Here is a 22,278-nt window from a genome sequence, read left to right as displayed (position 1 = left end):
GTGTTATCTTCATTTGCGTCATTCAGGGACAGAAACTTAGAAAAGTCTTCACGACCTTCCTTCCCATCATGGCTTTTCTCTTCCCCGTGGACCAGACTGTAGAGTGGAAAGTGTTCCCACAGCAAGTCCAGAGCTCATGCTTGCAGTATCCGTCCTCTTTGGTGGTCCGACAAAGCCCATTTCCCAGCACCAAGTCAGCTATTTATTTAGAGAGCCGCCTGGTTTTGGCTTTGTTGTTTAGTTCTACTGGGCAATTTAATTTGATGCTCCACTTACTTTGGCTGACAGCTAGAACAGTCTTAAAGTCACCTCCTCTGAATGGAGAGTATCTAATGTGTTTTATACCATGACACCAAAGGTTTGGAAATCAATATTTATTCTGACAATATTTTTCTACCCATCTTTAGAAAAAGAGAAGGAAATGTTCCGAATGACTTACTCTGTATGGTATTCTGCTGGCGGTTCTTCCACAGGCACATTGCAATGAAAACCATGAGAATGAGGACCATGACACCTAGCACACAGCCAACTATCAGATACAACATATCGCTGCTTCTGGCGGGGCTGGTTGCAGGCCCAACATTTCCCCCGTTTCCTGAAGAACTGGGAGGAGTACTCAGGTCTCTGACAGGGTACTCAGAAGCTCCAGGAACACGTTTCACTAGTTGAAATATAAAGCAAAACATGATGTCAGAGTGAACGCAGACCCTATGAAATGGTTTACTCTCTGAAGGAGGTCTGGTTAGGAATGCAAGCCAGTCTGTTTACACTTGTTACTGAGATGATCTGACCACCAATGAGTAACAAAGAGGGCTCGAAAGTTGAAAAATCTGATGTGCCAAAGTTTTAGTCCACAAATTCTAGAGAAATCCTAAGAACAGAGAAACATATAGTCTAACCCAAACTGCTGTATGATTATCTGCTCAATTGTACTTGGAGAAGACTCCCAAAGAGGTGAATTAAAAGTATGTCAGCTTATGTATGGGACAAAAACTCCTTTCTATCTGATACACTTTGAGCTGAATAAGACTTGAAATTACATATTTTATGTCTCTCCCATACGATTAGTATTAGAAGATATGACTTTGGACTAACAGAACAATTATATACAATTCCAAACACCTCACACATAATATTAAGCATTCAAAACCAAAATCTTTTGGAGTCCACATAAATGTAGCACTTTTACCTAACTCATTGGTATTTGGGGTGATAGTGATAACAAAAGCGAACAACACGGGAGACTCAAACCCCATTCTCTCTGTCCTCAAATAATATGCTCTTAACGCTCTAAATGTCATAGAAAAGCAGCAGAGCATAGTGGCTGACAGCCTGGTCTCTGGAACCACACTGCTTAGGTTTATGTCCCAGCTCCACCACCCATCCTTAGCTCTCTGACTTTAACCTCCATGAACCAGTTTCCACATGTAGAAAATGAAGATAATAACATGATGAAGAGCAAATGAGTTAATCCTTGTAGAGCACTTGGAACAGAGCCTGGCACATGGCAGTATTCAATCAATTTTGTTATTACTATTAGTGATTATACTGTATTTCCTGGTATGGTTCCTAACACCACACAGGAGCAGAGTGGTCTTTAAAAAAATCTACTTCAAGCAACACCATATTGCAGTTCAATTTTCTAGCAACTTCAACTACACAGAACAGAGCTGGGAATCAGTAAAGAAAAGGCCACCTCTCAAAGGAAAGCGCTCTCCTCACTGAAAGGTGGATGAATGCCTGGCAGAGACTAAAGGAAACTTCTCCTTCAGGTGTATGTTGGATTGTACAGTGCTAAGGTTCCTGCCAATTCTAAAGAAAACAAACAAGTTTCTGAGGCAAAGTGGATGTTACAGATCATACACTAACGATCATAATTACTCACAGGAAAGTCTTTCAGGTTTATTCTCTCTTTATTTACTCTTAATTTAGTCGTAATTCTATCAAGCTTGATGATCTGCTTGCCAACCTCCTGTTGAAGTTGAAAACTGAGGACAGATGGCTTGTGTTGGAGGGTGAGTGAAACGACCCGTTAACATCAATAAGAAGAGACAGCTAAGAACCCGAAATGAGAAAGGTGAGATGAAGAACATAAAGAGAAATCAAAGAACAAAAGGAAAATCATGACAGTCTATGATCCTGAAGGGGAGGGGTAAATGGCTGGCCTTGCCCTCCTCTGTGACTCTTGAAAACCTTACTGAATGACTAAAGATAAGACAATCATTGTTTACAACAAGAATTTGGGTCATTTCTTTAAAAGGTTAAATTATATATCATACGTTCTAATGAAACAGGCTGGGAATTGTGTAATCCATTTTAGGAACTCATTCAGTATGAACAGTTAACATTTTAAAGAAGTTATTTTGTTTTGCACTGATCTGAAGGTACGCAGGTCAAAACTTTCATTCCCCAGCAAAGTCAATTAATGAGGAATTCTATTATAGATACTGCTATACTATTATACTGTTATAAACAAAACAGTTATCACATTGTTGTCTGTGTTGTTTTCCGTTTTGCCTGGCTAAATTCTTAAACGTCTTGGGAACAGAGATGATAAATTTCACATTTATTTAATTTGACCCCCAGTATCACAGTATTTTAGAGGCAAGTAAGAAAGACTCATTAAACACCACAGCGTGCGGTACAAAAAGACACTCAATTCAAGATAAGTCTATATATATATATATATAAGTCTATATATGTGTTTAAATATGGATTTAATATGTGGGTTCTACAGCAGAAAGACACGTGATTTAGAATTAAAAAATGGAATTAAGTCTTGGCTTTATAATTCAATCTTTCTGAGCCTCAGTTTCCTCATTTTTAAACTGGGATAATGAAATCTCCTACAGCAGACAATAACAGCTGCCCGGCCCCTGTGACAGCTGTCTTCCACGCTGGCAGAGCCTCAACTTTGTTTAGGTGTCCACTCAAACCCCACAGAACTCTAGCGTAGACCCCGTCAATCACTCCACTCCAGGGAGTGGTTTGGGAGGGCCAATGACACCGGGGTGGGGGGGGGAGGAATCTACCAGAGCAATTTGAGAAATTTTCCCATTCTTAAAAACAGACATAGGAAAGGAACAGTCAACAGACAAAGGAAAGGAACAGTCAACAGACAAAGGAAGAAACTGTCTCTTTTTCTGTCAGAGGACCTGGGACTGGACATGAGTGCTTTTGCTTTCTAAGTATCCACACTAGCTGATGTTATCACTAACGTGTGGTATCTTCTGTTTTTAAAAATGGCAATATTTTACAGTTTACGTATGTAGGCAGAGCTGAGAATTTCAAGTAGACAGTGTTATACATATCTATCATCCAAGAAACCATTTTAAACATATGTAGCACTTTTCCTTAAAATTTTTACACTTTTTTTAGCATTCTAATTCTCATGGCAATCCCAGAAGATAGTTACTCAGCAAATATTTCTATTCACTTCATTCAGAAAAAAAGAAAGGAAGTGAGTGACTTTGAGTCACAGAGAAATTAATGAATAGGATTAACGCTTACTTAAACTATTTTTCAGACAAGTGCTCTAGCCAACATATTATACTCTCTGTTGGGACAGTCTAAACATATGTACCTACAAAACAGGCCAAAGCAGAAATTTTCTTAGATGAATACACCAACAGTCAGAAGGGACAGTCCAGAGTTTAGAATTCCAGCACCGCCCAGGAAAAAGCACAAAGTGTCCCCCGTCTCCTACCTTTAGTTTCACAGATCATCACGTTACTAAACTCGCTTTCTCCTCCCTCATTGAAGCACTGCATCTTAATATCATAGGAGGTTTCTGGCTGCAGATGGCCAATCATGTGCCACTGCTTTGAACCTAGAAAGGAAAAAGAAAAGAGGAGCTTTACATGTCATATGACCTACGTCATGATGTCAATACAATCACGTAATAATTTCACAAGGAGGTTGGAGCAGCATCCGTCACCATATAGTACAGTTTGTTGCAACGAAAATGTACTTAATATAAGTATTTTAGTAATTCAGCACTGGCAAATAGCATTTTTATTGCATAGCAAGAAAAAATGCTAAAGAGAAGAGATAAACTGAATTAAAGTTATACTTCGTTTCACTACAAATAATTAGTGGTGAGTCTTGCATAAAATACATGTTAATTTTATGCATAGGTTTAAAAAAACCCTCAAGTCCTTTGATGCCCAGTTTCAGCCCTGCAAGTCGATCCACTCTGTCCACCCACGAAAAAGCAATACTGTACACAAGGTCAGCAAACAGTGTCCTACCTAGAGCAAGGGACCACTTACAAGACAGGTCCTAGCGAACTCTCCTTTCCACTGTAATGAACGCGACATCAACTGACATATAAACGAAGGCCTGGATAAATGGCTAACAATAATCAAAAAGCAGAATCTACTATGGGAAACTCTTGGCTACTGCTCCCACTATTTCCTTTCTTTTGAGTCAGGGTCTCCAAACCACACCAGCATCTCTAAGAGAACGATTCTGTTATCCATGGCACACAGCCAGCAGTTCATTTAGAAACACTCCTACACCGAACACTCCAGTGCAAATCACTCTCCATTTTTACATCCACAGACCTGTGACAAACTTCAATAAACAGGGACACTTCTGCTAGATTTAATTAACTCTTCAAGCACCTTTAATCCCTCTTTGAAAATACCTCTTCAAACTGTTTCCACTGTTTCTTAGAAACTCAATTACACCACCAACTGATTTCAGAATTAATTAAAGGGGGAGAAAAAAAAACAAAACAAAACCACATATACAAGTCAAATCTACTTGGCTGACAAGACCAGTATCACCAGGCTCTTTTCTAATTCAACACAGACAAAAATATTTCAATGCAGAAGCACGACCCCCTTTCCAGGTCACCAATACAAAACCCTTCATTCATAAAGACCCATATTTCATAAGAAAGCGAATCTGCTAGTTTTAGGATCAAGAGACTCTGAAAGGCTCAAGAAGTGAGGAATTCTATGCCCCATTTATAACTGTAAAGAGGACCCTAAAAGAATCTGGACTCAAAACCCGGTTGAGACTAGCATAGACCTATTTTGAAATTCCAAAAACTTTCTAAAAGACTTCTATTTTTTTCTGTGTTCTGAGTCTTTCCTGGCCCAGCCCTTTACTCACCTAACTATAAACATTCTCTTGAATAATCACTACACTAGATTTGAAGTTTTCCTTTCACAGTACTAGTAAAAATGGAATTAAACTAAGCTTCTGATGTGTTACTAATAAGAGAAAATAGTTAAAATAACACACATCTTGTTAGATTAATATTCCACTGCTATGGTAATTATTCCAATGACTAAAATTACAGGAAAGAGCAGCAGAGAGAACGAGGTTTTACTGATCACTGATAGATGATAAGACAACTAAGTGCATTATTAGGTTTAAAGTCAACCAACCAGCATCACCCCTGCTTAACAGGCAATTTTTTTCCCCTAAAAGGATATTTTAGAAAAGGTGAGAGACTAAAGCACAGATTTAAAAATCAGGATGACTGAAACTTTGATTTATTTGGAACTGAACTAACTTTACAAGATAAAAATATTCATCACAAAACAGTAGTATGCTGGAAACATTTAGTTCATCTAAATGTGGAACTTAATGAAGAAGATAGGGTAACAATTGTTCTCTCAATGTATTCTTTAACGATTTAATTGCGTTGCAAATTTTTTTCAAAAGCTTAAACCATTTTGGGTCAATAGACATACGTAATCTAAAACTTTTAAGAAATTTTACAGAAACTTTATGTACAAAGGATAAATACTCCTGTTCCTGGGTTTAGGAGAACAGACCAATAGCTTCCAACTGCCACAAAAAGAATTTCAAATGCATAAACTTGAAAATAAGGAATAAGCAAATTACACAGCACAGTGAAGCCCACTTAAACATGTACTGCTCCGCCTGTGACGTTTATAAACAAGTTCTCCGTGAACCATAAGGCAAACCGCACATTTGCACACATGACTACTGGAGACAAAATCTCCTTGACAGTAGTTTCCCAGTTCCACACGCAATATTCACACCACACAAGCTCGCAAGAGTTCAAAGACTGCGCTAGAGAAGAGGGTTCAAAAACCGTTTACCGGCGGATATTTCTTGACAGTAGAACTAGGAAGCGTGGGGGAGAGCGAGAGACAGAGGCAAAGAAGGACATTCATTTTATTTACATTTGCCTTGTCTAGAACCATTTTATAACAAGATTTTAAATATAAAAATCTGACAGCTCCACTCTCCTAAACCAGCTGAACTAAAATGAAGACCTCGCTAGGACGAAACGTGGAAGAGTCACTAACAATTCTTTCCACTTCCATTCTTCCACAACCCTCCTATGGAGTCAAATATGCACATGGAAAAGGACCCACATCCTGAACAGCCCCCCGCATGTTCACAAACTGTACACACCCAGGTACCAACACCCGGGTCAGGAAAGACAACAGTACTGGCACCCCAAAGGTCCCCTTGCGCTTCTTCCAGTCCCTTCTCTCCCTCCAGACAGCTGCTCTCTTGACTTCCCGGAATAGTTTTGCCACTAGCAATTATCTTTCCACATTTCCCCAATTCTTTATGTTTAAGGCAGATTTTAGGGACCAATTTTTTCCCTACTTTTCCAGAGTAAGAAAAGAGAAACAATCATTCCTTCATTCGAAAAATGTTTACTGAGCTCCTACTATGAGCTGGTATTAAAACTCAGATGATAAACTTTTCATTATATTACAAAAGTAATTCCATTGGATAAACATTAAAAGGAATTCTACAATATTTAAAGAAACATGATACAGCACATTTAAAATAATCTATCACAAGACTATTTACAGCAAAAACTATATGCAGTGTTTGATGTCAACAAGTCATATGAAAATAACCTTGGCCCAGGGCAATTTTCTGACATGACCCATTAGGACATTTAATATTTCAAAGAATCAGAATCTTACAGTGAAAATAGACCTTGGAAGAAACTTTCCTCCCAAAGTCCCAGAAACTTTATGTACAAAGGATAAATACTCCTGTTCCTGGGTTTAGGAGAACAGACAAATAGCTTCCAACTGCCACAAAAAGAATTTCAAATGCATAAACTTGAAAATAAGGAATAAGCAAATTACACAGCACAGTGAAGCCCATCCAACATATTACTGGGAAACAGGCATCCAACTTTGATGGAACGCCTCCAAAATTATGGAGTTTATCATTTTGTGAGAGAACCCCCAGCAGAAATGCTATGTTAGATGCTTCTTCCTTACACTATTTCCTTTTAACAGCCCCTCCTTCAACCGACTGGCTTCCTCTTTCACGTAACAGTCCTTAAATCCTGGAAGACAGATATCTGGTGCTTCTCTTACTCGTCTTTTTTCCAGCCTGGTCATCCCACACATTGCCTTTCCTTTCGGACTTCATGCTTTTAATAAATACTAAACGCCTCCCCATTGTAGGGGTTGGGGATACAGCAGTGGGCAAAAGGCCTCTTGCCCACGAGGAGGCTGATACTGAGTGGGGGAGACAAACTTTAAGCAAATAATTTCATACCCACACACACATAGATCAAAACTATGATAAATTCTGTAGAATAAACATAAACGGCACAGTTAGAAATTATAAAAGGGTACTTCATGGAAAGGGGCGGAGGTTATCTGAGGAAGTAATGTTTAAGTACATGACCACAGAAGAGCAGAGTGCCGATAAAGCCTTGGGAGAGGAGCGCAGCAGGACTTGCCACGTGCCTCAGTCCTGAGGCAGGAAAACTCCTGTTGCACACACGGAAACTGAGAGAAGGCCAGTGTGTGACAGAAGACCCAGTGAGAAGAGCGGGTGCGTGAGCCATGGCTGAGGTGTAGAAGGGGCCGCCACATCAGTGGGGCCTTCCGGCCATGTGCACAGTTCTGGATCGTGTTTCAAATGCCATAGAAAGGTAGTTTCAACAGCCATCACTGTTTTTCTGTCTACATATATTCCAATTTCTCAGCATCTCTAAAAGTGGATAACATGCTCAAGATGTGATCTTTCTAGTACAGGCATCAATGAAACTGCTGACTGAGACATTACTTTCTAAACTACAGCTAGAAGTTGCAATTGATTTTTATATTCCTTGAAACAAAACAGAAAACAAACAGTTTTTTCAGATGAACTACTGACAAATATTATCTCCCTGATACTTTTCTGACTGACTTTTTCTATAACCAAAGTGTAAGAGACTATATATCTATACTAAATAGGAAAAATTGTCTTTTTTGGGAAAAATTCAAAGTAATAGTGCATATACCATTTTTTACTCTATCTTATCCTGGGAAGATGTTTTTTTGAATATTTACAAACCCTCTCGCTTCAAAGCTCCTTTACTGGGGCTCCAGCTGCCAATGGGACTCACCTTCTACAATATCCCTCTTGTAATCACTGTCATTGTCACTGTCTGTTGGCCGGTAGTAGATATAAAATCCTTGAATGGGAGTGTTATTGTTACTTGATGGAATGTACTGGAAAATAGAAGCAAAGATTTGTCAAAGATAAAAATAAATGTAACTTTCACATCCATTAAGATTTATTTATCTGGTAATATATTTCTAGCTTCATTTTGCAAACATCCTTGCTGGCCATTTTTAATTTAATTCAAAAATATTCAAAGGTATTAAGAGTATTTAGGGGCTGGTCCCATGGCCGAGCAGTTAAGTTCATGCGCTCTGCTTTGGCAGCCCAGGGTTTCACCGGTTTGGATCCTGGGCTCCAACATGGCACCGCTCATCAGGCCATGCTGAAGTGGCATCCCAGATGCCACAACTAGAAGGACCCACAACTAAAAATATACAACTATGGGGGCTGGCCCCGTGGCCAAGTGGTTAAGTTCGCGCGCTCCACTGCAGGCAGTCCAGTGTTTCGTTGGTTCGAATCCTGGGCACGGGCATGGCACTGCTCATCAAACCACGCTGAGGCAGTGTCCCACATGCCACAACTAGAAGGACCCACAACAAAGAATATATAACTATGTACTGGGGGGCTTTGGGGAGAAAAAGGAAAAAATTAAAAAAAAAATCTTTAAAAAAATAAATAAATAAAATAAAATTTAAAAAAATATATACAACTATGTACCGGGAGGCTTTGGGGAGAAAAAGGAAAAATAAAAAAATCTTTAAAAAAAAAAAGCACTTAGCTTACTGCTGGGCTAAACAAAAATAAAGCAATATGCTCACTTCATGAGGTTCAAAGACATAAAAGTACATTTGGGGGCTGGCCCCATGGCCACGTGGTTAAGTTCCTGTGCTCTGTTTCGGCGGCCCAGGGTTTCGCCGGTTCAGATCCTGGGCACGGACCTAGCACCGCTCATCAGGCCATGCTGAGGTGGTGTCTCACATAGAAGAGCTGGAATGGCCTGCAATTAGAATATACAACTAGGTGCTGGGGCTTTGGGGAGGAGAAAAAAAAGAAAAAGAAGGAAGATTGGCAATAGATGTTAGCTCAGGGCCAAAAATCATAAAAAAAAAAAATGTACATTTGGTTCAATATAAAAACATTATGAAATGGCAATTAAGTTAGGACTTATATGAGAGTTGAGGAGACAGTAATTTTATTTTTAACCCTGCCCCATTTATAATATATGCTTTTAGACAAATATCTGTGCCCTTCAATTTCTCCTCACTTAAAAGTTCAAAAATTTGCTGTTCACAGTATCGTGTCAGGAGAACATGAAACTGCTTGTCAACATGGCCAAACCAGAAAGTCTTCTCCTTAGAGCAGAGGTTCTACTCACCGTCCACTTGAGCATGATCTGAGTGTCACTGACGGCTTCTGTATAGGCAATGTGAGGTCCAGTTATGGGGCGGTTAGAAAACCGATTGGGGAACCCAGCCACCTGGTAAGGACGGGACGCCGAACTCCGGAAACTCTCACCATAATGGTTGATGGCAATGACCCTAAATTTGTATGTTGAACCTTTTGAGAGGGAGAAAATAAACAGAATTTTTAAAGAGCTGTAATAAGACAACTGAAGGCACAACATTCAAAATACGACAATTGTGCTTAAGTATCTCTCTACGACAGCAACAACAGACTCTAAAGCCTGTATGGTAAAGAGAGTGCAAGCCACATGCAGACCTTCTTAGGAGTCACCGAGAGAGACTGTCATGAAAGATCAATCACATCTGTCTTGGAGGCGGGCAAGTGGAGAACAGGAAAGAGCACCTTTACTCTTTTTACCATCCTGTTCTGAAGTCATTCGCGTCAATACAGTATTAGTTGAAGTATGTGTGCTCTTTTCCCTTTGAAAGGAACGACTGAAGCGAAGTGTAATATGTGAATTCATTTCTGAGGAGGCCCTGTGTGGGTGACAGCAGATGTCATTCTGATTCCACTAAGAATAGGACAAGAGGGAGCAGATTTAAACTACAACAGAAGATATTTATTTGGATTAGATATTAAGAACTTAAAAAAAAAAACTCTAAGGATTGTGAGTTTCTGAAAATCTGTATCTAAAGAATAAATTAGAAGCCTAAAGTAATAGGATAGATTAAAAATAACCATCGGGCTTCTGAAGACAATGTTTCCATCTGTAAAAGGTTACTTAGCTTCACCCACATTTCAAACTGCCAGCTTCTCCGAGCTCTCCCTCCACGTTCCTTTGCTCATTTTACCTACTCAGACAAACACAGGCATCTGCTACTAAAGTACGTTTAGAGGTCCACAAACAAAAACAGTCATGAAACCTAAACAAATAAAGTAGAGAAAGTTTATCTGTGAGTACTGCTTTGCTCTTTTACGGTTTAATTTCTCTCATACAGTCTCAAGATAGTGAGGGGGAAGAGAGTTCCTCTGCTGAAACAAAACTTACAGAAAAGAGAAGAGGTATGCATTGTCTCATTTCCATTAGACTAAGCAGAGTACAACTGCGCTGAGTCATCATCAAACAGTTGTAGTCAAATAAGCAACCTGCCTCTTGAAATATCCATTCATAGCAAAACACACACACACAAAGATGTCACCACAACATTATTTCTAACTGCAAATAAGTAGAAACAATCTAAAACCCAGAAATTTAAAAAAATGGGTTAAGGAAATTATGGTATACTTAAATATACAGCTACACAGTTTAGATATAAGTTGAGTTTTTAAAGAATTTTTAATGATATTGGAAAACATATAATGATATAATACGGGGAAGATGGGGTCACAAAACAATATTTATGACATGATTCCAGTTTGTATTAAAAAGAGAAAAATGGGGGCTGGCCCCATGGCCCAGTGGTTAAGTTCAGCACAGTCCACTTTGGTGGCCTGGATTTGGTTCCCAGGCACAGACCCTCACCACTCATCAGCAGGCCTGCTGTGGCATTAACCCACATACAGAATAGAGGAAGACTGGCGACAGATGTTAGCTTAGGGCAAATCTTCCTCAGCCAAAAGAAAAAAAAAAAAGAGAGAGACACACACACACAGAAAAAAGGCTAGAAAGAAATATACCAAAATGTAAACAACAGTTATCTCCGGATGGACGGGTTTCAGTTGACTTATTCTCTTCTTTAGATTTTCTTTATTTTCAAATTTTTATCCACTAAACTCATATTACTTAAACAATCAGAAGAACACTAGATGATTACAAATATGCACTGACGGTTAAAAAAGGAAGTGTCTGAATATTACTACCTGGCTCTAAACTACGAACTTCCACAGAAAGTTTGGAAGGAGGGATATCTTCCGCAGCCACCAGCCAATCGCTAGTCCTCATCCGTTTATATTCCACCTTGAAGGCGGTGATTGGAGAACCCCCGTTTGCCCGAGGAATCCAAGTGACGTAGACGGACGTCTCCGAGGCGGTGGAGATGGTGGGCCGATCAGGTGCTTCCGGAACTGAAGATGGAAACATTCATTTCAATACCCCACGGAGTCAGAGACAAGAACAATGCAAATCCACTCAGAAGGATGAGTCCCAAAGCCCATTTATTACAGGTTCTTCACTTGACTTGCTGCCAGTTAATAACACTAAGGCTATCTTCCTGTCCTCCGATAAAAGCTAATGGACAAGGAAATGGCCAAATACAGAAATAAAAGAAAGGAAAATTAAAATAATCTATACACTTGATAATTAGCTCTGAAAAACTGAGAGGTAATGAGTGTGATCACTGTGACCATGCTATTTTGGATTGACAGCTAAAACAGTGTAGAAGGAATGATTATTTGGTGCTCGTCTGATTGCAGCTATAATTTATAATAAATTTTCATAATTAGAATGTGTGATCTTATTTAGATGTTTTTCTTCATCCACCCAAGCTACATAAAACACATTCAGCAAACAATCTACAGATTATTACATTAGCTATTACTACCACATGCTATCTTAACACCCCTCAAGGCCACAGGAATGCTACTCCAAAAAAACAGACTGAAGGCGGTAAAAGAGAGAAAATTTGACCAATAAAATCAACACTGATAATAACAGGAAGGGAGCATGCTACTCAGGGTGAAAGCTGGAAGACACAAGTATTAGGAAGGACATGTCGTTAAACAGAGAAAAGCGCTCCTGGAAAATAGCTGATCTACAGGAACATGTAGAAAAAGGGGGTCAGAGAGCTAACGTTCAGCAGTTTTCAGTCGGCCCTGCCAAGCGGCGGGGACACCCTAACCCACAGATCAGACGGTCTGGCTTCTGTGGCAGGTTCAAAGGATCAGGAGCAAGTTCACCAGCCATTTAAACCAGGGACCAAGCAATCTTGTTATAACGCTGACTTCCCACTGCGTTCCTACATGGAAAGAATGCTGATGGCAACGGGCTGGTCTGTATGACAGCCACATCACAAGTTAGTACACTGCCATTCGGGGTGACACCTATGAATGTGGTAGAGGTGAGCTGGTTCTCAAGAGACCGACCATCTTCCGGCATACTGGCAGTCGAGTCTCTAGACCTGGAACAAGGAGGACCAGCTCTGGGCCGTGGTTACATGACTGTGGTGAAGTCACTGAGGGAGCCTTTCTCTGTTGAGACTGTGCCATGCTCCACAATCAACACCCCTTCAACCCGCAAAACACATACAGAAGAACAAACAAAATGATGTTGCATGTGGTACTTGCGTGGAGAAAACTGCGGCATTTTAAAGACAAACTGCTTAATGGATAAAAAGAGGAATATATTCAAAGCAGGTGACTTTGATACTTACTGTATTCCTTTCAAGATAGACAGCAATGGAAACAGAATGAATACAACTGTTAGTGAAACTCTCAATGCCAGACAACCAATCAACTTCCTTATGTAGATTCACATGAGGCTAAAACTCCTCAAAGAACCGCACAGACCAAACAGGGAAGAAAGTTATTAGGGAAAAAAATCTCTACAGAAGGGTATCTTCAATATCCAAAGAAACAGCATATGACAGTTAAGAGATAAAAGAAAGAACATGCCCCTGGGCTTAAGAAATCTGCATTTGCATAGCAGTTCCACCCCTTTCTGGATGACCTTTGGCAACCGCATAACCTCCTTGAGTCTCAGTTTCCTAATCTGTAAGAGAGAGACACGACCTTCCTCGCAGGGCTGTTGCGAAGATGAGAGAAATCACTTCTCATGGTTCTCTCCGCTTGGATAACTCCAAACTCACATCTCCAGAACTGAATCCAGGATCTTCACCTAAAGATTCTGCGACCCATCTCAGCAAGCGGACCCTAGCTGCCCAAGTCACCATGTTTCTCTGTCTCATTCGATGTATATTCAGCTCCCTTGATCCGTCACCTAGGTCCCTTTCTCCATTCACGCTGTCACCACCCTCATTAGTTCTCTAACCTTGTCTTCTGCCATTCCTCTTGTCCCCTCTTTAAATTCTTTAGGGTTCTCTACTGCTTTCAGGGAACGACTACATTTTTAAGTACATCACACAAGGCAGCCACTCTAGCGTCATTCCCCACAGCAAGCAGTCACACTAAGTAAAATATCTAATCTCCTAAATCTCTAAAGGAAATAAAACATCATCCATCTGTCTCTTTGCACAAGGAGCTGTCTTTGCCTAGATCCTCTTCTGTTCCTTCTTCCGGCGATAGCCTTCTTGTCTTTGAGGCTCAACCCAGGGTGCCTCTCTTCCCACCCCGTGGCCTCCTCTATATCAAATGGGTGATTTAGATATTTCTCTTGTGATCCCACAATACCAAGAGTAGAATCTCAGGCATAATGAATCAAAATCACTGTTCTGCGTTAATTTGTCTACATTATCCACTATGTTGTGATTGGTTCAGTTGTTTATATCACCCACTACACTGTAAACTTCTTGAAGGCAAGGTTTACTTTCTCCCTGCTGCTCCAGCATTTGGTACAGTGTCTACCACAGTGTGCTAAATAAGCCATAAGGTTTCTGTTTTACAAATGTCAGTTTTATTCATATAATGTTGACACTCATATAAGTAATCTGCTTAAGGTAGCTGAAACGTTCCGCAGAGGTGAAAGCACTCAAGCAAAAGAGGCTCATGATAAGGAAGGCACAGAGGCACACCAGAGGGGCGTTCAAAATGGTACCACGTGCTTTTGTCTGAGACCAATTCATGGAAGACTACAAAAACAGGGAAGAGAAGCTTGAAAATTCTTAGGGCTCAGCAACGAAATTTTAAGCCTTCCCTCAATGTCCTGCTGACACATACACATTAGCACAATCAGAAAAAGCGCATTATGTTGGAACTGTAGAATTAAGTGTGAAATTTAAATACCAAAAAGGAAGTCTTAAAAATTTTACTGCCACATCTGAAAACCGTAAGATTGATAAGATATAGCAATAAAACTGAGTATGACATGTGAATGTTCAATAGAAAAAAAGAAACTAGATCTTACTAAAGGTACCACCATACATTCTGATAAGTCACCAAAAATACCCTCAGACTTTCAGACTTCAAAATATAAATTTGGGGGCCAGCCCCAGTGGCCTAGGGGTGAAGTTCGACACACTCCACTTCGGCGGCCCGGGTTTGGTTCCCGGGTGCAGACCTACACCAGTTGTCAGCAGCCGTGCTGTGGTGGCAGCGCATATACAAAATAGAGGAAGATCGGCAAGTGATGTTAGCTCAGGGCGAATCTTCCTCAAGCAAAAGAAATATACACATATAGATACATAAATTTGGTTTCCTTGCCAGAGAGGAGATTGAAAAACCCTCTTTTTGAGTTATAACAACTCAGTACCAGAACATTTTGAATCTGAGTTTATTAACTTAAATACCAATCATGATACTAGCTTACCAAGATTTGAATATAGGACACTAAAAATTGGTTGAAATAGGACCTAAAAGAGTTATGTGGTAGGAAATAATCCAAATCCCTTCTACTCCCCTCCTCAAATAATCTGAAAGAGGTCAGTTACGTTTGTAAACAAACAAAATGAATAAAACGCAGGCTCTTCTCTTTACCTCCACTATGCCTGGAGGGATCTGGAAGCACCACCCCGAAGCTGTCTGCAGCCTCTGGAACAACAGGGCGTTTAGGGACGCCCATGGGCGGAGAGGATGCCTGGGTGTTTTTTGATGATGCTATTTTCTCTAGGAAGGTTAAAAAACATACATTGTAACAGAAGCTTCAGTGCATATGTAAAGTAAGAAAAGATACTATGAAACTCAACTGGCATATACATGTAAATATATGAACGTATCTGTTACAGTGTCTAAATTTAAGACCTACATTGCAAATACTTAGATAAACAGAGGAACTGATTTAAAAAATTACTTTGTCTTTTTCTTGTACCTTTAAGGGGAAACTAAAATGTGTCTTTATCAGGCTAACATTAATTTGCACAGAGAAAAAACAACACAAGGGAAAAAGCCAAACGACTACAGTAAAGGTTTGAAACTGTCCTTTTTTTTCTTTATACTGTACATATTTCTTAATTCTAAAACATAAAATTCACTACTAAAGAACTTTTCTTAAGTTTCTTCATGGGAAAATTGTCAGGTTAAGTTTTAAAATTTCAACAGAGAGAGTGAAATTGGGTGATTATTTTAAAACTGAAATACATGCTTATTATTCAGTATTTATAGGTCAGACTCTATAAACAACTAAGGACTAATTATGAAAACTAATTCAAAATATATTTCAAATAAGAGATACTTGTTATTTTTCTGGCTAGACTCAGTAATGAGACGAAAGGGTCTTTTTCAAGAGCCAAGAGACAATTTCTTCTCACTCAACATACCTCTCTTTTATTACCATGCCATACTCACTCTTCCACTCAATTCCCCATCTCCACTCACTGAAGGCTTTTTGTTCATTTATGGCCAAGCTATGATGGCATCTTTTCAATCAAGCCCACCCTCACACACTACCCCACAGAGAGAATATCCTTTCTTTGTACTCCTCTGGTATTTTCTCTGTAAGTCTTTCTCAGTACTTGTCATATTCTGGTCTCTGCCTACTCTTGCCCTCCTCTAGTATATCCTTACCCTAGAGCCAGAATGGTCCTGTTGAAACATACAGCAGATCATGTCACTCCTCCGCTCCAACCCTCTAATGCTACCAGATCACTCAGAGTCAAAGTCAATGTCCTTGCAGGGTCAACAAGGTGCTGTCTGATTTGGCTACTCTGTCATCTCCGTGATCACTCTCCCCCACAGCCCCCTCATTTACTTTGCTCCAGTCCCAGTGGCCCCCGCAGTGTTCCTAGGGTGCACCAGCACACCCCACCCCAGGGCCTTTGCACTTGCTATTCTCTCTGCAGTCATGTTCTTTCCCCAGATATCCACATGGCTTTCCACTTCTAAGTTCTGCTCTGCTGTCAACTGCTCATTGAGGACTTCTCTGGCCACCTGCTTAAACTGTGACACCTACTACCCCATACACTTCCTATTATCCATCCCCTAATTTATTTCTCTTTTAATGTTCATCACCTTCTAATGTACTTATAATTTAGGTGTAAGTCTCTCCCAACTAGAATGTAAGCTTCATGAGGGCAAAGAGTTTTGTCTATTTTGCTTACTGCTCAGCACATAGAAATCATTCAGTAGGGTCGGCCCCGTGGCTGAGTGGTTGAGTTCGTGCGCCCTGCTTCGGCGGCCTGGGGTTTTGCCAGTTCGGATCCTGGGTGCAGACATGGCACCGCTCATCAAGCCATGCTGAGGCGGCATCCCACATGCCACAATTAGAAGGACCCACAACTGAAAATATACAACTATGTACCAAAGGGCTTTGGGGAGAAAAACAAAAAAATAAAATCTTTAGAAAGGATTCAGTAAATATTAGCTGAACTGAAATGTTGCCTTGTAGTTGGTGTTTAGGTATATGTCTTACCTTTCTTAGCAAAGTAGAAGCTCCATTAGGATGGATCTCGGCTTGATCATCTTTGTTTTCCCTGTATCACTTACCCTAATGCCTTATGTATCAAAAGCTTTCAAAAATATTTGTGGGATATTGGATGGAATGGAATAATACAACCATCCAAATGTGGCCAAAAAAGGTACTATAATAGGCTTACTTAATGAATTTATCCATAAGAATCTCTACTACCCACAAGGATGCTTACTAACCAAATGACACCGAGACGGCCAGCTCATTCCTCTCGGGAAGATCCCACTCACCTTTGCTGGTCCGGAAGGTGAGCATGGCAGGCTGCCCTTCGCCAGCTGCGCTGCGTGCCACCATGAGAACTTCATAGAGACTGGACGGCTCCAGTTCCGTTAAATGCAGCTCATTCTCACTTCCCGGGACTCGAACTGTGTGCCAGCTTCCCACCAGGCCAACACCGTCGTCCAGCTACTCAAGAGAAAATAAGCCTTTTTATTAAAAAAAAAAAAAAGGAGATAAAGGGTAGAAAAAACTTCCACTGAAATTTGATAAAAACTAGAAGTCATTCAATTCCAGATGAATTTTGGGAAGTGATATACTACTGTAACTAAGAGACAATATTTCTTCACGTTAAGAAATATAAGGAGACCTGTAGCAAGAACTTAGGAATTCTCACTGAAACAGTCCTGGTGTCACTACTTACCACTAACTTATGGCCTCACGCAAGTCACTGGATCTCTCAGAGTTTGTTCCCTGTACTTGTAATGGAAACAATACTCCTTTCTTAATGGGCTAATGCGAGAATAAAGTAAGTATATAATAATATGTATTAATGATAACATATAGTAAACATAAAAAATGTGATAAATTAGAATATATATTATATACGTTTATGTGTAGATGAATTATCTAATTGTGCATTATATATTTCTAGACTTCTTGCTTCATGTCTTGACACTGTTCAACATGTGTTGGAGGAAATAAATTAAAAAGAGATCTAATCAGTTGTGTCTTGGTTAACGGAACCAAGAGACAACAAAGTTGTCATGTGGATAAAAATACCAGTGAAACTTTCTTCATCTAGAATCATCAGGTTAGAAAAAGTGTATAAACTTTCAAATATCACCATGTTAACTCTTCCAGACATTAAAAAATATTATTATTAAATGATGAATACCAAAACGTCTTCGACAAAAAAAATTATTTAAAAAAATTTTTTTAATCCCCAAATCCCCCCAGCACATAGTTGTGTATAAAAAAATGTTATTTTAAATATGAGTGCATCTCTTTCCATTTCATTCATTTCTTAGTCTCATTAAACAAAGAGAGGAGATTTTCTTCATTTTGCTTTAATATGAGCCTCTAGAGGGAAAACATTATTGGAAAAATCCTGAGAGGACGAGGTTTACCAAGGAGCAAACCATGTAAGATTCTGACACAATTAAGACAACTGCAAATGAAAACAATTGTCAGAGATCATGCCAGAGGCTTTGTTCAAACAGTTGTTTCTAATAAGAAACTGCTTTCTTTGCTAAATAAACTGTATTCTACTATCTTAGAGAGGGAAGCAATCACTTTTTAAAAAGTGGTTTATAGAGCTTTACACCCAAGAGGTTAAATCGTTTGCTACAAAATGTCAAGACGTCACTGGGTCTCAGAGTCCCTATTCTGGGGAAATTATTTATACTTCACTCCTACTGCTTTTATGAGACTGGTACAGCCAGCACGATTGCTGGGATCTCTCCTCCAAACTCATCTTCCTGAAACACTCTTGCTCTGTTCCTGCCACTCCGCAAACGTCAAAGATAGTAAGCACGTGCGAGGCACACACGGTTAAGGTGCGAGAAGAGAAAGATGATGAATGAGAAGGCATTACCTTTCGATACTTCACAAAGTAGGCATTGATGGGCAGGCCGCCATCCTTGCCTGCCCTCCACACCAGGCTGTACGTGTCTGGTGTGCGGGTCTGCGGAGGGCTCAGAATGATGGGGGCATCCGGGACAGAGGCACCACTAGCATTTTTCTCTGAAGTTGACTCCACTGCACTGGAATGTTCCTTCACTGGAAATGAGCTCAGTAATCCAGTTTCTGAATCGTCTCTTTCATCATTTTGAGTGGGCTCAGAAGGTACGACTATTTCTGCTTTTGTATTTGTTTCAAAAGGAACTGTAGAGAAAGAGAGAAAGGGAAAGAGAGGAGACAGCTTGAAGAAATTCATCATTCCAGTGTCTTCCATACAGTGACCTAATTGCCCACACTGATATTATTACCACAATGTGAGCCCTAGAAGTTAAAACAGGTAACATTTCACTTTATAATTCATGGAAACCTCTCACCTCCAGTAGCAATCTCTTATTCATGAAGGAGAAATTAATTGTTCAAAAAGTCAGTTACATGACGCAGTCGTTTATCGGTTTAAGGAATGTTGTTTTTACCTTGCTCTACACTAGTATTCCCTCTTTCCCAACAACGATTTGTTAGTTTAACCTCAGAAGATTTTATGTTGGAAAACAGGGAGCTTTAACTCTAGTTGGTAAACGAAACACATGAGCAATGCATTCCCTCGGAAACAGGTGAAATAAACAGTAAGGCAATGGCAAGAGTCAGGCGCCGACCCCCTGGGTGGCTAGCCTCCTGAGATCCCTTCCAGTATCCACACCCCTGCGCAGCCCCGCCCCCGCTGGATCCCTGGCTGGCCCTGTGACTGGCTCTAACCAATGGAAGGCAGAAGTGAGTGGTGCTCTTCCAGGCTGAAGCCTTAAGAAGGCTTGGCCCTTCTACATTTGTGCTGCCACATACAGACATCCAAGTGAGCCATGTGGAGGGACCACACGGGGGGGTGGGAAGGGGGGAGAGAGAGAGAGAAGTGGGGGGTAGTTCCAGCCCTCACAAAGGCACCACAAATGTGAGTGAAGCCACTGTAGAGGTCCCAGCCCCAGGTGCCATCTGATTACAAAGGCACAAGAGACCCCAAGCAAGGCCAGGAGAGCTGCCCAGCTGCATCTAGTTGACCCAGGGACTTGTAAGACATGCCGGACGGACTTCTGTTTTAAGTCATTAATCTTTGGAGGTAGTTATGCAGCAAAAGATAACTAAAATACCTACTCTCTACATGGAAAACAATCTACATTCAACAAGAGGGAAAAAATGAAACAAGACAAGCAAAGGTAAAGGAGGAATTATTTTCAAAAAAGCCCTTTCTGGATAAAACTGAAGGTTGGCTTAAGAAATGCCAACCTAAAGAAAGATAAAACAAGCAGATAGCCTTAATATTTACTACTGAAAACATACAGAGTCTATGGAGACAGGTAAAAATAATTGTGTGGAAACAATAGACAGGTTGCATATTTCCAAAACAATTACTAAGCACATATTATGTGGCAAACATTGTGCTAGACAGTTAATAAACAATCTCATTTAATGCTCCAAACAACATTCTTAGGTAGATAGTAATACTTCCACTTTACAGATGAAGAAGTTAGGGTTCTGAGAGATTAAGCGACAACAGCTGGCAGAAGAATTAGTGGTATCATGTGAAAAAATGAGAGCAATTTATGAAGACAAATATATGCCACTACGATAAAACCTAAATATTGACAGCTTGGTTTCTCTAAAGTGCTATTAATACTGGCAACAAAAAAAGTCTCCTATTTTTGACTACTTTTGTGGCGGAAGGGAGCAGAGGAAACAACATTCACTGTTTCTTTTCCACAATGAAGTCAGATTCCTGGTAAAAGGTGGGTGTGTTTTCAGAACTATTGCAGTTGAGTTGAAAATAAAGAAAAAATAGGACTAACAGTAAGGTCAGTTCTCCGTTTGTTTAAAATAGAGAAAAGGTGTCCCAGAAGCATCCTCCATCAAAGAAAACAAGAAGCTAGTGAGAAAATAATATGGAAGAAAACCAATTAAGTTCACTGAGACAACTTCAAAATATTGCTCCTGGAACAGCCATGTTTACCTAGTGAGTCAGAATGTGGGCGAACGTTAAGGGTGGGATCTGGAGCCGGCCCATGCAGAGAGATGGACTCTAGCAAGTGGAGGTAATTAGCTGTGGCTTCGGGGAGTGGAGAAGGACCTTTTATCATTAGCAGTTTCATGGGTCCTCTGGGCAGGTCACCACTGGGAAGTGGTATTTGGCTGGAGAAGAGTTTAAACACCACAAGCGTCCGTTTATACGGAGGCATGATAAAAATGTCATGCTACAGCCTGTGTCCACTGTACTAGCATCAAAATTCTGCTTCTGTTACTCAGGATGCAAGGAGACTTTTCCATAACTTTCATTAAAAAGCGGATTCAATTAACTTTCCTTTACTATTCCTAATAATATAATCTGAGCACAAACAAGATACTAGGTACAATTTATAAGGCCTTAACAGTATTTTCAGAAGTTTGTTTCACATACATTATCTCAATTTATCTTCACAATAACTCTGTGAAATGGTCAGAATAGACATCCAGCATCATTTGAGGTGGAATGTTTTTTGAAGTGGAAAAGAGACTGATAAAACTCCGGTTTCCTAAGTACTGTAACTATGGCCATAAATTTAATGACTCTGAGTTGAAACTAACTAAACAGGGACTATAACCAGATCTGTTAAAGTTGTTCCCACTGTGACCACTCATACCAGCAACCTCTACCCCAAACTATTTAGGAAGCCCAGGCCAACTCCTATTATAGTTTTGGAGAGTTACAACTCACTCTACAAATATTGGTACATCCAGGACCTCAAAACCCAAGCTCTCTGGCATGAAAAAAATGGGTGGGGAGGCAGTCATACTCTCTTTGACTTTGCTTCCTCTCCTCTTCGCAATAAACAAAGTAAACGGCTGTCAGTATGCTAGAACTTAATAAGGCTCAGATTCCCGGGGAAAGACGTGGGTTGTTATGTACTATTCTGAGCTTTAATAAACTCCGCTGGATCTTAATAATTACCATAGAGCATGCAAAAGAGGTGATGCAGGACCACTGCTGCAAGATGTAGGTGATGGGGTTAGTATACATAAAAATGCTACTTATCAAGACATAAAGCCCTGGAGTGGGGGGATCTTAAAGGTCTAAGAAGATC

At 40.1% G+C, this 22,278-nt stretch overlaps 1 protein-coding gene across 4 annotated transcripts in view; it reads right to left on the bottom strand.

The window, feature by feature from the left end:
• Positions 1–22,278, bottom strand: part of CDON (cell adhesion associated, oncogene regulated) — a 93,911-nt gene that overhangs the window by 20,668 nt on the left and 50,965 nt on the right. For all 4 annotated transcript variants that reach the window (XM_070489974.1, XM_014845439.3, XM_014845437.3 and 1 more), the window contains 8 exons: positions 19,089–19,378; positions 17,506–17,680; positions 15,349–15,477; positions 11,623–11,826; positions 9,734–9,915; positions 8,360–8,465; positions 3,707–3,829; positions 440–661 (listed from right to left, as the gene is read on the bottom strand). In XM_070489974.1, the coding sequence (XP_070346075.1) occupies positions 440–661; positions 3,707–3,829; positions 8,360–8,465; positions 9,734–9,915; positions 11,623–11,826; positions 15,349–15,477; positions 17,506–17,680; positions 19,089–19,378 (1,431 nt within the window). The remainder of the gene's footprint in view (positions 1–439; positions 662–3,706; positions 3,830–8,359; positions 8,466–9,733; positions 9,916–11,622; positions 11,827–15,348; positions 15,478–17,505; positions 17,681–19,088; positions 19,379–22,278) is intronic.

Source organism: Equus asinus, chromosome 20, assembly GCF_041296235.1.
Source record: "Equus asinus isolate D_3611 breed Donkey chromosome 20, EquAss-T2T_v2, whole genome shotgun sequence".
NCBI lineage: Eukaryota > Metazoa > Chordata > Mammalia > Perissodactyla > Equidae > Equus > Equus asinus.
The sequence above is the reverse complement of the archived record's forward strand: the minus strand, read 5'-3'. Positions and strand labels throughout refer to the sequence as shown.